We start from the raw sequence: 18435 nt of genomic DNA on the forward strand, positions 1-18435 counted from the left end.
ATGGCGATGAAAGAGCACAGCGAAAACTTCTGGTCAAAAGGCGAAGAGATTCTTCTGGATCGGCGGGTTCAGAGAGAGTAGCACAGGATTAGCATGGGTACTTACTCTGCATGCACAGCCCATCCGTGCAGTTCTTAGATTGGAGCACCACGCCCTCACAGTCCTTCCCTCCGTTTTTGGGTGCCGGGGCGCTGCATTCTCTCCTCCTGTAGTGGGTGCACTCTGTCCCACAGGTGGACCACTTACTCCACTCTGTCCACAGGCCATCCACTATCACACAGCAGACAGGACATGGATGAGGGTTCGAATGAGTGAAATGAGGAAGATGGAGACAAATGAGTGCGTGAGTGGGTGAGTGGATTTGATTGAAACAGCGAGAATAGGTACATGTAAGCATGGAGACACAATATGCAAGCAAAGTTGCATCATGTTATGTACCCAGTTTTGTGCTGCTGAACCCTTTTTAGCCCATTAATAGGTGGGTGTATCATTTTGTTTTGTTTTTGTTGTTGTTGTTGCCATACCTGGGCAGAGAGGATTGCATGGCAGCTTCTGGATGCCCTGTCCTTCACAGATTGAACCTCCGTTCAGTGGGGCTGGGTTGGTACAGCTGCGCGTCCGTTTCTGGTAACCACGGCCACAGCGGCTGTTACACACTGACCACTCTGTCCATGTTGACCATCCACCATTTACTGGAAAAAAAGGTCAGAAGAGGCTTCAACTCAGGAGCATGAACAAATGAACAAGTTTTTGACAAAGCAAAAAAAAAAAGTCATCTGGTGACTAAAGTGAGAGATGGGGATCATCCAGTAATGATTAGTAGTTAATAAAAATAGAGACTGGAAGCACAAAGGATTAAGAAGATTCTATATATATTTTCTACAAAAACCTAGACTCCTCATTCAGGCTGTCCTATCTTTCCCCCCCAAAATGCTTTCATATCAGACTATGGTTCTACGAGGACACCAATGTCCTCAAGACAGTTAGGAGGTTAAAGTCCATTTCCATGCTGGATTACAGAATGTCGGCAGTCTTTTGGAAATGTTAATGTAAAGGTCTACTTACTCTACACAGATCAATCTAAGCTGTGCTCATTTAGCTAATTCTTAATGTAGGATGCTAAAGGTATTATAAAATATCAACTCCATCATAATTTTGAATGACTGAATTGGTGCAGAGATGTTTACCAATATCTGCTCTCACATAAATCTGTAGCACCATCCTAATTAGGTCTGCATGGTATCGTGGAAATATGATAGAATTGTAACAGCACTGCTGAAAGCTACAATGATGATATTACTTATGATTCAAAAGTATGACCCACATATTTTTTACTCTTTTTTTGACCATCACAGTATCTTTCTGCATCAATTAGACATGATACATTAATACTTTGCCTTAGCAGAAAATATGCTGTAGCCTCCTTTATGGTTAAAAAATATATATAAATGTAACATTAAATAAGAGTGTTTTCTCTAAAATATTAGGCTAAATACAAATGTTGTTTTTGTGAAGTAAAAGAATCCCCTATTAAGAAAGCCCATGTCCAGTCATGTGCACATCACATAACATGTTTTAACTGTTCAGATTTTGCATTTGGGCCGTGTCATCTTGGGTGATTACTATCTGATGCGGCCAGCGTGTCAATTTTGGTCCAGTTGCTGCCTTTTCCATTCACTGATTCCTCCTAATGCATCTCTTACCTCCCTCATCCATCTCTGTCGGCAGCTAAATCCAGTGCAGAGTGACACCAGGGCTTGTGGCTGAGAACAAGTCTGTGGCATTTGAGATGGTGAAACCGGGCCCCTCGGAGCCAACAACTTTCAAATGTGACATGGTGAGTGGAAAACCCCCTCCTAAAAACATTGGTCTCAAAGGAGAGCCAAGATTTCTGTGCTGTCTTTTTTTTTCTTTCCTACGGGGGATTAGAGCTCCATCTTCTCTCCTTCGCTCATTGTCTCTCTCCAAACCCAGATTTTGTTGTCATCTCCTCTTCCCAGTGTCCTTTTTGTGAGTTGGTTTGGAAATACTGCAAATCCATCTCAGTTTTTTCCCCCATCACTGGTATCAAACAACTCTCCCTCATCCGTAGGGTATTTCTATCCTGCTGCATGGGGCAGTATGAATACTTACACATGCAGCACAATTGTACTTGAATGTGTGAGTATACCATCTTTGAAATGAAAAGAATGAGCTGACATCAAAGCACTTTTTTGACACTTAATCCTAAAAGACTGTGCTGGTGACATGAAAGCCTTGTGTCTGAAATCTGCTCTCCTACATTTGTACAGTACTGTTGCACTGGTCCCCAAATGGCTACATTATTGTCAGTATCCACTCAGCTGTGAAAAATAGTTGATAAACAAAACAAAGTCCCTCTATGAATGCAACACCACTTGAAGGTCCAGGAGAGAGTCGGGGATGGAAGAAAGAGATGAGAAGATTATGGATTTGAAACTTTACCCTGGTGGCAGTATCGGTTGCAAGCATCTGGTCACTTCTATATTATTTATGTGCATCTACTGAATCTGTATTTAAAGGACATTTATCATGTTGTTTAACCCTTGAAAATCTTCCAGCTTGAAAGTATGAAATATAGTGACACTGCAATCGGCGTTACTGTTGTCTTGCAAAGCATTTAGAAACAGTATAAAGCAAAAAGCATCATAAAGGAGACCATTACGTTTTCAGAAAAGAAAAGACTGATGCAGTGTTTATTTAAGATGCATGTGTCCATTGTTTGTAAAAAAGTTAGTTGTCATTAGATAAAACTGGTAACAGTGGAGAGACATGGTGCAGAAATTGCATCAGCTGGAAGTCTAACAGAGTTTTTTTCTTTTCTTTTCAATTGCAATTTCTATCACAAGCCATTACTTATCACTGTGATGATATACAGGCACATCGAGCTTGTCACGGAGTGCGTTCAAATATCAGGTTAGGGTGCTGGTCTGTTACCTCTCTTAAGACAACATTTCTCATAATTCTCTCTTACTCACTAGGTAAACTGAGATATAATTCCTCACCCTTGTAACATCCCACAACTTTCATCTTGGTTGGCTAATGCAATGGTATGCAATAATTACTGGAGTTTGGTGTTCCATGTGTGACATTATGACTTTTCTGCAATTTTTACTTGAGTTCTTGCATATCTTGCAATTGGATTCCTTTTCGCTGTTGTACATATTTCTCAACAGAAGACATGGAAATTAATATAGCTATTATATACTAAAAGCTGGAAGACATATGGTAAAAACAGTTATCAGAGGTATTCTTACAGAGTATAATAGCTGTGAGCAGTTTGCAATCAGGAACAAATTGAACAAAGAAGTCAGAAGCTATAAGTTTTGATTAATTGAGCTATAAGGCTATTTTCACTCAAAAAACAGTGATATTGTATCTAAAGAGCATTTGTGTTATGTGTCATTTGTTCAGTCTTGAGCCTCCTACACTCGTTGAAGTTTATCTCTATAGCCAAGCTGTGCGGCAAGAACCAAGCTGGTTGATGTTGGGGAGACGGTAGCTGAGCCTATGCAGGAGCCACAGCGGGGGTCTCTTTAAGAACGGCTCAGCTACATCTACACCTCTCTCACAGTTCAGAAAACCGTAAATCCTCTGCTCCCCACACACCTTCCGGCAGAAACAAAATGAGCAAATGTTACTCTCTACGGGTGACAGACTGATTCCCACTTCATGCACAGCGACTTTGAAATTTGATTTATTTTGACTTGAGCCGACCTTGTGACAGGATTCAACACTTTTTCCTCTGACTTCACAAACCTGTCATGTGGCTGATGTGGAAGTTTTTCAGATCAAATGGTTGAGCGTTTGAGTTGGTGAATTATCAGATTAACACTGTCAAAAACTGTGAGCATTACTAAACTGTTTGAAAGATGCCAGAAGAACTGAGTTGGAGTCATGAAAAGTTGGAACCGGAGTATAAGACGGAGTTTTACCATAGACAATAACTGTGGCGGTGGTGCTGCGTCTTTTGGCCACAATGTTCTTCGCCACGCAGGTGTAGTTAGCGGTGTCGGAGAGGCGGGCTTGTTTTATTATCAGGTTGTGGTCGATGGTGATGTAGAAGTTTCTGTCGTCTGCAGGATCAATAACTTCTTCATTCTTTAACCATTCCACCTAAAAATGAAATAAAAAAAATATTTTTTTAAAAATTACAACAGCCAGTATTTTGGGATGAAAAACATGAGCAGTAATGGTTTTATCTATTCCTACATTGAACTCGTTTCTATTGGTTATTTTTCTCATCTTGTGCATACACTATAAGAAAATATGGTCGTAATTGCTTGCAGAAGTAATGACACTGAATTTCAATGCTAAACTAAAAACTATCTTTGACCAAATTTAGTTCAAAATTTGAATAAAATACCTAGACTGGTCAAACTTAACCTGAATTATGATGCACTGAACACAGATTCTTTAAAGTTTAGGACTTAAGCTTGTCAAAAACAGTCACCAAAGACTGTCTTTTAGATAACTTTTTGGTGACAGGGCAACCTAAAACTGACACAAACATAACAATCGCAATATGTAAACAGGTCATTTGTGGACAATCCTAACTCTAAATTGATTACAGAATCTTAAAAACAGCAGACTACAGTTGTCAGTATGGGTTCTGTGCCTCAACAAGGGTCTGTGCTTAAATCCTTAAATCCAATCCTAAATAGGATTTGCAAGTTGACCCAATGTATGTGTCAGTACTCTTTTGGGGCTTTGCCCTTGTTCCACAGTTCAAAACCATGCAAGACAGGTTAAACATCAACTCTAAAGATGTGACAACCCAAACACCCTTGCAAAGATTAAGGAGTCAAAAACAATGAATGTATGTATGGATATCTACATAGGTGAAGAAAAAGGGGCTCGTCTATGGCAGCATTCATACAAGAACCACCGCTGGAAAAGACAATAAATAAAGGATAGAATGACCTCATTAAATTATAGGAGAAAAACTCACAATCGTTGAAGCATTTAAACTGCCATAGTTTTTCCTGTTTCTGTCCAATTTCTCATACAGCAGTGAAAGTCAGGATTACAGCACCGTTGTTTATGTCTCAGAGGTCTGACTACAAAAAGTCAATAGCTATCATGCTCTTTTTATTCTTCCCCAGAACAAAGCACTACAGTAACAGCAGCATTGTCAGGCAGTGGAGAAAAGCAAACTCTCTACAACTGCGAAAGCCGAGAGGCTCTCTGACCTTTCCTTATGAGTTTCATTTCTCTGAATCACTCCGATATTGAACGCCTGGCTCCATCGCAGAACAAGGAATCATTTGGAGCCTTTATTTGACTGTAATTCTCCAAGATCCCCCTTTTCTCTTTAAGAGGTGTGAAGGTTCAGAGTTTTTTTTTTCTTTCTTATTCTTCAAAAGAACAACACGTGCCTTTCTCGCTTTCTGCAGTCACTTTGATTCAAACATATTTCCTGGGTGTTTGGTTTTCTTCAAAGGAACTGTCCAGCGATGAGTACGCCTGGCAAACAGGCTACCTTCCTGTGCATCGAGGTACCCCGCTAGGAGTGAGACTTGATGAGGAGAACAGACGAAGATAAGGCTGGATGTTTATAAAGTGTCCTTCTCAGGGGAGATAATGTATCTCCAAAAGTGGGGCAATAACCTGATATGAGTCCTGCCAAGACAAAACAACCACTGTTGTTGGATATCTACAGAAACACCATCTGACTCACAATTGGCCATTGTTATAAGACCACCATTGTTAGAAGTCTCTTAAAAAAGAAGATTGACTGATTTGTGAAACTGCACCAGGTGCTACGCTTGAAGCGGTGTACCAGCTCCACCACTATCTGCCTCAGTTTGAGGTGACAAACATTAAGAGACGCCCGCGGCATAACACCTCTGCAAAACGCCTTCTTCCTCTTATCCAGTGGGAACACGCTGAATATGCCTGAGAAAAAAAAAAACTTTCTTTAGCGTTTCACACTAAACGTCTCTCAAATCAAGGTGTGCAACATCAACATGATGCATCTCATAACACTCTACTCCCATAGCATACCTGAGTCTCAACAAACAGCGGGTGTGAGAGTTATATGAGCGGCAGTTTACAGTAAACCTCCATATTCTTGATGTGTTTTCTGTGCAGATTTGGTGTTTATGAGTGTTTTCCTTCATAAACATGTATCAGCATAATCAATTTCATGGAGCCAGGAGAGATATGATTCCATCGCTGTCTGTCTGCAAACTGAAACTAAACCTTTCGCTTATTTGATTTGGCTGCAATTAAATGCAGCATTACTTTTATCGCAAAGCATAGAGGATGCAATAAACTGTCTATCACCAGGTCTGCTGGGTTAAAATGTAGGTTTTCATATAAACCACTGACAATTTAAGGCAGAGCTTATTTAAAAGACAGTTATCACAGAAGCAAACATCTTGGTTGACCAGCCATAGTTTTCATTCAAAATCTGGCAAAGGTACAAATAATTTTGGGTTAACTTGAAATCTAAGAGAAAATCTCATTCAATTACCCATTTTCCTGATCATTGTACATGAAAATGTAAAATACAGTACACTACAATTAAAAAAAGCTTTATAAAAATGTATATTTATCCCATTAGAAATCTCATAAATGGATGCAAACTACTTTGTGTTTGAAGTTGTGTTCTTACCTGAGGACATTTTCAGGAATCAGTTTTAATCTGTGCCAGCCAAAGTTTGAGCTAGCTCATGTGAAACGTGATCATCTATACTATTTATAATTAGTCATCTTAGCCCACAGTGGCTAAATCTGCTTCTTCTATTTCATTTCAACTTACTTGTCCTGACATCTGCTGAAGCTGCAGACATCTGTCGTGATTTTCAGGAGTTGAGCATCACACTGTCAGAGTTCAGTGATCTGCAGGGTCTTTTACTTTTATCATATAAGGTTATTAAATAGGTCTAGAAAAGTATGTTTAGAAACAGTCAAGATGATAGACTGCAAGTCATTTTTAAATAATGTCTAAAGGCATGTAGGTAATAGGGGCAGGAAAGGCTGTTAGTGGATATTTGGGTTAAAATGAAATCTAGTCTTAATTCTGAATGAATCAAAAAATATTCTGCCAGAAAGAGAGGGAGAGAGAAGGGCCCGGGAGTTTAGAGAACAAAGATTTGACAGTGATCTCATTGTCACTTTCTGTGTCTTTTGTTCTTGTGCTGAAAAAGTCCTGAATAGAACAAATTAAATGATGCAAACAAGAGAAAGAATGGGTCTTTTTTTTTTTTTACTTGACATGATAAATATTTTCTCTTTTCGTACTTGCGTCAGTCGATGCTGAGAAGAAGGCGCTGGTAAAAAGCATCAGAAGGGGGTTTTTGGTGAGAAAAAGAGATTGACAGTAGATACAAAGAGGTGATTATCCAATTTTCACCAATCATAGAGGCAGACTTTCCAGACATGCTGCGTTCAAATGTCAAGAGCACTTTTACGGGAAAAGGTAATTAAAATTTGAACAAAAGAACCTTTCAGTGCAAATGGAGGGGCGGGAAGGAAAAAGAGTGACAAGGAAAAAGATTGTGGCAGAATTTTATATTATAAACTGGAAAGTGTGAATAAAAGTAACAACAGATCACCAATATTTAATCCTGTGCTAAAACCAAGAGAAAATGGCAAAACAATTTCTTCAGCAAATTTCACATGATCAAAGTCTGCAAAACACTATAGCTCTTTTTGCGATTCCCCAATCTTCTTTGATGCCTGCAGACGTAGAAGCGTGCACATGTGCACGCTCATGCAAAGACACACTCTCACAGCTCGTTAGTGCCTGATTGGCAGCGAAACATCCAGAGAGGTAATTGGCACATTTCTTGTCATTAACGACCGGGAAATTGCCACATGTCAGCTGTCATCGGATACAGCCAAGTGACAGACAGCAAGATGGAAACTTAGACCCAGAGTGGAGGAGAGGAAGATGTGAAAAAGGAGCAATGCAGGGAAAAACACGACGGAGAGGAGGGAGCAGGTGCATCTGTATGAGAACAGTTACCACAGTGTCAAAATATACATTTAATCTATCATTGGAGAGGGTCGAGGGTGGACATGTGAGAATAAAAGATGGGCACGTTTTCGGATTATAGGTGGAGCTATAACCTAACTGGTTATCCGAAGGAAAAGGTTCGCATTGACAGAAAAACAAAACATCATAATTAACCCGAAGCAATGAAAAAGACCAACATGATCAGGATCAAAATGTGTTGGACATTGTCTAAAGCAAAGTAAATAAGTTGAACATTACCAATAATTTTAACTTTGTAAACCTAACTACTTTTTATTATGACTTTATGTGACAGTCCAACATAAAGTAACATGTGGGAAGAAAATGATAATTAGTCTTGAAGAGTTTGTTGTGTGTATATGCTGTATATTTTAGTTAACCTGAGTTAATTCTTTGTAAAAACATCATTTGCTGCAAGTGCAGCATCAATCTATGTTTCTGGCAGCTTCGCACACCTGAAAGAATAAGTATTTGCTCATTCTGCTTTGCAATATAGTTCAAACTCCCATATCTGGATATCTGTGAACAGGTTTAAAAATTTTGCAGAAAATTCCAGATTAGATTTTTGTAACTCTGGCTGTTTAGGTCCTGCTGGCAGGTGGACCTCTGCAACAGTCTTGAGACAATTTTTGGCTTTTAGCAGGTTTTCTTTAGTGATACGTTGTGTAATAAGCTCCAGCCACAAGCCCAATACATTTTTATTAGCTTTTTATTCCCTCTGAAGAAAGAAATCCCCACAGTATGTTGTTGTGGAAATGGTGTGTGTTTGAGATAATGTGCAGTGTTACGTTTTTAACATGTAGTGTTTCACATGAAGGTAGAAAAATCTGCTAATTTATCAAAATGGAATCCCTTACATCTGAGCTTTGGATCTCTGCAGCTTTTCCAGAGTAACAGTGGGTCTCGCTGCTGCTTCCTTGCCAGCCTGTCATGGTAACAGCTTGGTAGCTTTGCAGTTAACTTTATTTCTTGATGATCGACTGAACTGCAATCTGTGTAATGTTAGAAGTCTTTAATATTGCTTTGCAAACTAACCTGGTTTTAAACTTCTTTAAACTTTTTCTCTGACCTGTCACTAATATTCCTGTGATGGACCGAGCAGTTAAGGAACAGCCAGGCACCGGTTCAAAGTCAAAAATAATTGTTTTATTTAACCCAAAACAAAACTTGGGTAAATAATAGAAAAAATGACAAAATTTGGGCCCATAAAAGAGGTCAAAGTAACAGACATCAACTCAGACTAACTCAAAAAACAGACCTCCCAAACAGAGACAAAAGGGGACTTAAATACTGGCTGATCAGGCCACATACAAAACACAAAGGGGAAAATACACAGAAACCTAACTGAAACTAACATAGCAAATCCCATTCCCCCCCTCTGGATGATGAGTAATGGTGTGAACCAATTTGCAGTCTCAGCTGGCTTGCTCCACCCCTTCTCCACCTCTCTGCTCTCCTAAGGATTGGGCAGCCAGCACTTAAACTCAAAAACAAAACAAAGATTAAATCAAGCAAACACAACAATGTAAACTAAAATGTGCGCACTTATTCTAGAATACAATGTGATGTATTGCTTTCTAAACAAAACCAGTTATTCTGTAAATTAAATCCTAAACTTAAAGAAATCCAAATATAAGTGAAATGAACTTATTGCGTGTGGTGAGAGTGAATATTACCACATTTGTGTGGCTGTAACTGCAGCCATCACACACTCCCCCTCTTCAGATCTCTCACTGGGACAGCGAGAGAGACAGTCTGCGATGCAGTTGTCCTTGCCGGGGATATGGTGGATGGTGAATCGAAATGGCTGGATGGCAAGGTACCATCGCGTAATCCTTCCATTGGTATCTCTCATCTTCTCTATCCATTGGAGAGCTTTATGGTCAGTCTCTAAGGTGAACTCTCTGCCAAGAAGGTAGTATTTGAATGAGTCCAGGGCCCATTTAATGGCTAGTGCCTCTTTCTCAATGGTTGAATATCGTATTTCCCTTGGAAACAGCTTGCGGCTAATAAAAGCCACTGGATGGCGCTCTCCAGGGGGTCCCTGCAACAGAACAGCTCCCAAACCTCTCTCAGAGGCATCAGTCTGTAGAATAAAAGGTCTCTCAAATTCAGGGCTGTGCAGGACTGGGCTCTTACTCAGAGATTGCCGCAGGTCCTGAAAAGCGGTTCTGGCCTCCTCTGTCCAGAGGATCTTATTGGGGCTTCTTGAACCAGTGAGATCCGTTAATAACGCGGCCCTGGCTGAGAAATGAGGGATAAACCGATGATAGAACCCTGCCATACCCAGAAAAGATCTTAACTGTTTTCTGGTCTCAGGCAGAGGGCAGGACTCTATAGCTGTAATTTTATTTATTTGAGGCTTTATCACTCCATTTCCTATAACAAACCCCAGGTACTCAGTTTCAGACTTGGCAATTGTACACTTGGCTGGATTAATAGTCAACCCTGCAGATTGAAGTCGCTCCAACACCTTCTCCATATTTTTCAGGTGATCTTCCCAGGTAGCACTGAAAATGACTATGTCATCAAGGTAGGCTGCAGCAAAATCAGACATGTCAGATAGTACCTGATCCATCAATCTCTGGAATGTTGCCGGGGCACCATGTAGTCCAAATGGCATGACTTTAAACTGGAACAGGCCCCATGGGGTCCGGAAAGCAGTAAGTTCTTTTGACTGCTCCGTCAGGGGTACCTGCCAATAACCTTTGCAGAGATCTATGGTTGTTAAATATCTGGCCTTCCCAATCCGCTCAACCATGTCATCGATGCGGGGGGCTGGATATGAATCAAATTGTGTTATTCCATTCAAATACCTGAAATCAATGCAGAACCGTAGGCTGCCGTCCTTCTTCGGCACCAAGACCACTGGGTGGCACCATTCACTTCTTGATGGTTCAATGATTCCGAGTGACAGCATCAGATCAACTTCCTCTTTCAGTGAAACCAACAGACGTTCAGGTATTCTGTAACTCAGTCTTCTCACAGAAGCTCCATCTTTTAATACAATGTCATGTTGGACAAGGTCCGTTTTACCAGGATTTCCCTGAAACATGTTTGGGGTGCACAGATTTCTCACCTGAGCCTGCTTTTCTTCCGAGAGGTGGTCCAGATCCAGCGATTGAGGTGAGGGCTTTGGCAGATACTGGTTATCCTCCTCCTCTTCCTCTGTCACATCCTGAATAAGAAAAACATCTGCCTTTGGCTTTTCTACCCATTCTTTAAGCAGGTTGACATGGAGCACCCTGGTGGAACGGGGCTGATCTGGAATGGCAATCTTGTAGGTTGTTGGCCCCAGTTTGCTCTGGATTTCATACGGACCTTGCCATTTTGCCAACAGTTTACTGTCAGCACTAGGAAGGAGCACCAGCACTTTCTGGCCAGGGCTGAAAGACCTCTGGCGAGCTGACTGGTCATACCAGTTTTTCTGATGTTTCTGTGCTTCTTCCTTATGAGCTTGGGCCAATGCCATCATCTTTTCCAGTCGTTCCCGCATCTGGACAACATAAGAGACAACATCTACAGCTTGAGATCTTTCTTTGTCACCCTCCCATGTCTCTCTTAACAGAGATAAGGGACCCCGGACTTCATAGCCATACAGCAATTCAAAAGGTGAAAAACCAGTAGAGGCCTGTGGCACTTCTCTATATGCAAAGAGAAGATAAGGTAGCCACTGGTCCCAATCTGTGCCGGTTTCATTGACAAACTTGCGCAACATTTGCTTCAAGGTCTGATTGAAGCGCTCTGTCAGGCCATCTGTCTGAGGGTGATATGGAGTAGTCTTTAGGCTCTTAATTCCTAGGAGTTGGTACACCTGCTTCAACAAAGTGGACAGAAAATTAGTTCCACAGTCGGTGAGAATTTCAGTTGGAAACCCAACTCGTGAGAAGAGCTGTATGAGACAGAAGGCAACTGCTTTAGCTTTTATTGATTTCAAAGGAAAAACCTCTGGATATTTTGTAGCATAATCCAGGATCACCAGCATGTAACGATTACCTGATTTACTTCTTTCTAGAGGGCCAACAATGTCCATTCCCAGCCGCTCAAATGGGGTGTTGATGACTGGCAAAGACTGAAGAGGAGCTCTGGGGGGAATTTTTAGGGAAGACTTTTGGCACTGAGGGCAGCTTTTGCAGAACAGAGTCACATCAGATCGTATTCCAGGCCATTCAAAATATTTTCTGATGCGGGCCAGTGTCTTGTGCTTTCCAAAGATGGCCAGCCCATGGAATGGAATGTCCTAAAGACAGCACCACCTTCTGGACTGGTTCAGGAACCACTAACTGCAGTGCTGACCCCTGCTGACGATATAAGATGCCATCTTTCAGCAAAAATTCACCCAGGCCGTTCAAACCTCGTTCAGGATTTTTATTTCCCTCTGCTTTCTGAAATAAAGATGTTAGGGCTGGATCGCTGTGCTGCAATTCTCTAATGTTAGCAGGGATTTTAAGCCCCATTGGTAACTCAGGCTCAGAGCTAGAAGGTGACTTAACAGCGTGTTGAAATTTCTCTTGCCGTCGCTGTCTGCGGGACTTGCGAGACTTCCCGGGTGTGGTCTCCAGGTCCGCGTCATAAAAAGGCAAGGCACAGAGTGGTTGTATAAACTCCTCTCTCTTTTTAGCCTGAGATCTGGTTAATGCAATGTTACACATTTTGCTGAAGTTCAATAAATCACCCAACACAGGCAGGTCTTGACCCAGCACTGCTGGAAATGGCAAATTCTCAGCCACACCAATATTTAGAAGATAAAGTTGGTCTTGTACTTTAATATACAAGTCTGCTGTTGGATACAACAACTCATCTCCATGAATGCAGCGGACAGGGATTGGTTCCACATTAACCTTATTTGCTGGAACAAAGTCTCTGTGCACCAGAGTTTGAGTACTTCCTGAGTCAATGAGTGCCTCTAATTGTTTACCCTCAACTTCAATTGAGGTCGTTCTTAAACTAGACTCCCCTTTGGAGTCCATACTTTGTCTGGGCACAAAACACATTTGTGTTATTTTGGTGGAGTTCTTTGGGCACATTGGTTTTGTGTGTCCTTCCATCCCACACAGATAACAAATCACTGTTTTGGCTGGGACTCTTGATAAAGCATTCCATGATTGGCCCTTTAGAGGTTTACTCACCCCTGCCTTTTGGTAATGGGGAACAGGTCTTGCAACCTCCCTCAACTTCCATGCTTTTTGACTCCAGGGTTGTCCTTTTGCCCGTGCTGCCACAAACACGTCAGCCAGCTGGGCAGCCTCTGCAGCCGATTTTGGATTGTGTTCTTTAATCCATATCTGCAACTCAGGAGACAGCATTCTTAAATATTGTTCTAAAATGATGATCTCTCCAACCTCCTGCACAGTTTTTTGTCTTGGCATCATCCACTTTCCATACAAGTCCTTCAATCTTGCATACAATTCTTTTGGATTCTCCTCAGGTTTTACTTCCAATGATCGAAATCTCAATCTATATGTTTCAGGATTAATGTCGTACTTTCGAAGCACCGCTTCTTTAACTTTATAATAATCCAGAGAGTCATCCATGTCCATGTGAACATACGCAGCTCTTGCTTTGCCAGTGAGTAATGGAATCAGGTAAAAAACCCAATCTGCTTTTTTCCACCGGCAAACTAGAGCCATGCGTTCAAATGTTGTTAAAAAATGTTCAATGTCATCCTCATCCGTCAGTTTTTCAAGTCTGGGTTCATGAGAGTGAAACTGACCTGAGGGAGCATATATTTGTTCATTATTGCCGCAGGTATGGTCATCACCTTCACTTGATTCTGCATCGGATTGTTGTGACTCATCCAATCGAGGCTCAGGAGAAAGGGGGGTACGCGCTTGCACTTCCACCTGTAGCAGCTGAAATTGGTGTCGCAGTGCTCTGAAGCGCTGTTCCTGCCGATTAAACTCCTCCCTCCGTCTTGTTTCCTGGGCTTCCTGCTGGCCCATATGAGAACGAAGAATGGAAATTACTTCTGATATTGTTGGCTCCTTACCCTCAGTGCTATCCACCCCTCCAGAGGCTCCTTTTTCCTCTCCAACTTGCTCCTCCATTCCGGCAGGCTGGTTTTGAGGATCTCCTTTTTGTCCTTTGGCACTCCTTCCTGCTCTTTGCATGGCTTGGTAAGAGGAGGAAGAGGACTACTAAAAAAAACAATAACCGGTGCCTTTAACTGCAAGATCCCACTTCTGACACCACTGTGATGGACCGAGCAGTTAAGGAACAGCCAGGCACCGGTTCAAAGTCAAAAATAATTGTTTTATTTAACCCAAAACAAAACTTGGGTAAATAATAGAAAAAATGACAAAATTTGGGCCCATAAAAGAGGTCAAAGTAACAGACATCAACTCAGACTAACTCAAAAAACAGACCTCCCAAACAGAGACAAAAGGGGACTTAAATACTGGCTGATCAGGCCACATACAAAACACAAAGGGGAAAATACACAGAAACCTAACTGAAACTAACATAGCAAATCCCATTCCCCCCCTCTGGATGATGAGTAATGGTGTGAACCAATTTGCAGTCTCAGCTGGCTTGCTCCACCCCTTCTCCACCTCTCTGCTCTCCTAAGGATTGGGCAGCCAGCACTTAAACTCAAAAACAAAACAAAGATTAAATCAAGCAAACACAACAATGTAAACTAAAATGTGCGCACTTATTCTAGAATACAATGTGATGTATTGCTTTCTAAACAAAACCAGTTATTCTGTAAATTAAATCCTAAACTTAAAGAAATCCAAATATAAGTGAAATGAACTTATTGCGTGTGGTGAGAGTGAATATTACCACATTTGTGTGGCTGTAACTACAGCCATCACAATTCCCTAATAAATTTCCAAGGCCTTAGCAAAAAGCAATGTTCAAGCAATTATGCAGCTTTTGAAGGCAAAAGAGTGCACTGAATTTTATTAAGGGGTATTAAAGAGAGTAAAAAAAACTTATATATTTATCTGTAAAACATATTCATAGTGCTCCATTATTTTTCTTAAACTTCACAATTGTACTTTTCCTACGTTGGTCTCTGAAACACAGAGAAGTTGTTCTCATACTGAGACAAAATGTGAAATAGTTCAAAACACATAATATTAATATTTTTCACACAATGAGCCAAAGCTGTATCTGTGGTCCTTAAATGACCATTTTTTCAAGTTGTGTATTTCTTTAATTATAGATCTACAGTAGAACTGGGGTCTGTATCTCCAGACCTAGGGGATTGGCGTCCTACAACTTTTAGATGCATCTCTTTGCTTCAGCACTACGACTCAAATAATCAGGCCATTAGCAGACCTCTGGAGAACTTTACTGAATACTGAGGAGGTAATTCATCCATCTGATGCAGGTGTGTTGGACAAGGGATGCATCCAAAAGCTGGAGGAAACCAGTCCTTGAGGCCTGGATATGAGGACCACTTGTGTAAACATCTGTGTGAAGACTTTTTATTTGTTTTGCAAATTCAAAATAATAATCTAACCTTGAACAGCTGCTACTTCAGATCCATATTCTAAACTTGTTCCAATCACCGAAGAAATTTGGAAAATTTCTAGATGTCTTAGAGCTAAAGGTGACTTTATATCAGCATTTTATCACAAATGTGATCTAGCATATGACACATGATCAATTATTGATTTAAAAAATTTCATTAGTAGCTGCCAGAAACTGTAAACATATAAAGTTCAATCCAAATTCAGGGTTCTTCTTCAATGTCCTACCACTGTCATTCCTTCCCCCCTTTAGTCTACAAACCTGGCTGCAAACCACACTGCAGCAGCAACGTGGGAGTAGCCACCAAGTGGGACGCCTCAGTGCTCTGCCTGGTTGTGCCAGCACAACATTAATTAGCCTAATACACAGAACACACTATATACAATCCACACACTTGTTAAGAACCAACGCGAGGCAAAAGCAGTCATTACTCACCGCAGAGTCAGAAATAGAGTGCACAGCAGTGTGTGGGGGAAGAGAAGGGTGTGAAAAGACAAGAAAGGTGAAGAAAAAAAAATGTTCCTCAGAAATGTGCGACAAAGAAGTCATTATGAGATCTTCAGCTCCTTCATGTGAAGTCTAACTAGCTGTCTCGCCTAAATTATTCATTTATCCCTTTTTTCACAGCATTTCCTCTCCAGAGTCAAATGACAAACCTGGAGGATGAACCACAATAGGTTACCAACTGATAATTAAATCATTTATTGTCAGAGAAGAAGCCATATGCTCTGCAGATGCATGCATGACAAGTGTGGGCTTGTGAGCGATATAAATATTCACAAGCCCAAATTCACAAAGGTACGATGTCTTGAGACCTGATGGTAAAAATTTATTTTCAACTTGCAGATTAGATGGTGTTGATTAGACAGGACAGAGGAATGTGATGATACTGAATAGAAGCAAATATACAGTTGCTGCTGCAAACATTGACTAATCCAAAAATGTTAAAGCTGCTGTCAAACTATTTTCTAGATTCCCATGTATGCTGGCATATTCAAAACACATATTAAGTGGGTCTGAAAATGAAAACATGATGGGGATTTTGGGAAAATCAAGTCCTACATTTTGATCATGTGTTGCTTTTGACAGAATCCCACTCTGAAAAGTGTAGGCGTGTGCGTGTGTGTGTTGGGATCAAGGCTATTGAATTCACAGAGTTTTCTTTTCTAGCATTTGAAGAAGTGAGTAGTATTTAACTGATTTAAGATTTAATTTTAGTTTAATCAATTAATACAATTATTAGGCAACAATGGAATGAATTGAAATGGTTGTTGTCAAAAATATTGTGTTGACATTTGATAATGAAAAAAACACACTTTAAATCACTTTTGATGGACTGACAATCCAATATAAGATTTGGACCAGAATGCACTGTAGAAGCGAACATGGTCAGACCCCCTTTATGCAATGTCAGCGTATGGCTGGATTTTTTTATAGAAGACTTTGCAGCAGAAGTACAGCAAGTTTTTGTCAGTGCCACTGTGCTGTTTATGTTCCACTGGGTAGGGTTAAAGGTGGGTAATTAGGTTGAGTGTTGAGAGAGCAACATAACTTCTCGCAGTTGAATACACTGACTCAAGATTTCTTTCTCCACTGTAGCTTAATAAGAAGCCATAATGACACCGAATAGCTGCCTTGAGAGTAAACATCCAACTTCCCCTTTGCAATGTCAATGATAAAATGACTCCATTCTTTCACTCTGTGATCCATTTGAATGTCTTAAGTGATAAACTTTTCTATCGTGGAAATTTTGGAGCCAAATGCAAAGGAATGTTATTTTGCCAAGTCATAGCCATAGCCCATGCAACACAGTGAAGTAGTTCACCCATTAGTTTTGAAAGCACATTTCTATCTCTTTTTAAAAGTCTTTTCTTACTCACAGGAAGCCCCAATGAATAGACTGCAGCACAGAAAGCTTCTCCGGCATGACATTTTCCAGGTAAAGCTGACCCACTGGAATGTGACAGCAAGAAGAGAAGAGACTCACGGAGAAAACCAAAAGCTCACAAATGTGAACCATTACAGGAAATCACAGCCTTTACACTGGAAAACTTTGGTGATTGGCAGGTGAGCACCTGAAGGGCAATCTTTGGTTGGCTGCAACAGGGCTGTAGTTGGGTCCCCACTAACACATTAACTCCCACAGGGAGTCTTGATGAAAATGCACTTAGCTGTTTCCGTGGGCACTGAAGTGCCGTAACTCTTGACATTCCTGGTACCACTTCATAGCTCAAGGAGGCCCCATTCTTCCTGGAAAAAAGTGCTTAGCTTCTTGTTGGCAAGGCAAGCTAATATGCTGCTTCTGGTTGGCTTCCAAATCACCTTTAAAGTGAAACTAAGCTATTACTAAGGTAACTAATAATCAAGAATACCAGTCATTCATGTGGTGTATACTGAAAGGAAAGCTGGCAATGTCAATAAAGCTCAGCAATTAGATTGATTGGAATTTATTGGAGTTTCTATAGAAACATCCCACATTGTAAACAAGTTATTATTATGCCAAGTCTGTACCAATTAAAGTGTCCCAAGATTTCACAATAAAGGGAAGCACATCTCATCTTCTGCCATCTCTTGGACAAATTGATTTGTGACCAATCCAGCCAAAGCTCAGCTCTTCCTCAAACCAACAGCCTGCTGATGGAGATCTGTCTGCTGTGTAACACTGTTCATCAATAACTATGGCTAATAAAACAAATAGCCTCGTTTATGACGCAGAAAACAGCTCTGATGGTGATATTTATGCAAACTTAATTAATTGGAACAACAAGAACATATTCTTATCCAAGTAAGTTAGTTAGCCTGTCCTTTCAGCAGGGATCCTCAGCAGAGCAAGACGCATGTTTATTGACGTTTTGTATTCATATATGGAGAATCAAGGCATCATTTAGCATTACCAATGAAGGTAAGCATGTATTAGTTGATGTGTTGTTTAAACATTATAGCAGCTTTGCTAT

At 40.7% G+C, this 18435-nt stretch overlaps 1 protein-coding gene across 3 annotated transcripts in view; it reads right to left on the reverse strand.

The window, feature by feature from the left end:
* The window catches only part of LOC102226274 (netrin receptor UNC5C-like), a 155263-nt gene that overhangs the window by 28655 nt on the left and 108173 nt on the right, over positions 1–18435 (reverse strand). For 2 of the 3 annotated variants that reach the window (XM_023338082.1, XM_023338081.1), the window contains exons 5-7: positions 3954–4134; positions 525–692; positions 106–270 (exon numbers count right to left, since the gene is read on the reverse strand). In XM_023338082.1, the coding sequence (XP_023193850.1) occupies positions 106–270; positions 525–692; positions 3954–4134 (514 nt within the window). The remainder of the gene's footprint in view (positions 1–105; positions 271–524; positions 693–3953; positions 4135–18435) is intronic. The other variant, XM_023338084.1, reaches the window with a different exon arrangement.

Source organism: Xiphophorus maculatus, chromosome 8 (genome assembly GCF_002775205.1).
Source record: "Xiphophorus maculatus strain JP 163 A chromosome 8, X_maculatus-5.0-male, whole genome shotgun sequence".
In the NCBI taxonomy this organism is placed as follows: Eukaryota; Metazoa; Chordata; class Actinopteri; order Cyprinodontiformes; family Poeciliidae; genus Xiphophorus; species Xiphophorus maculatus.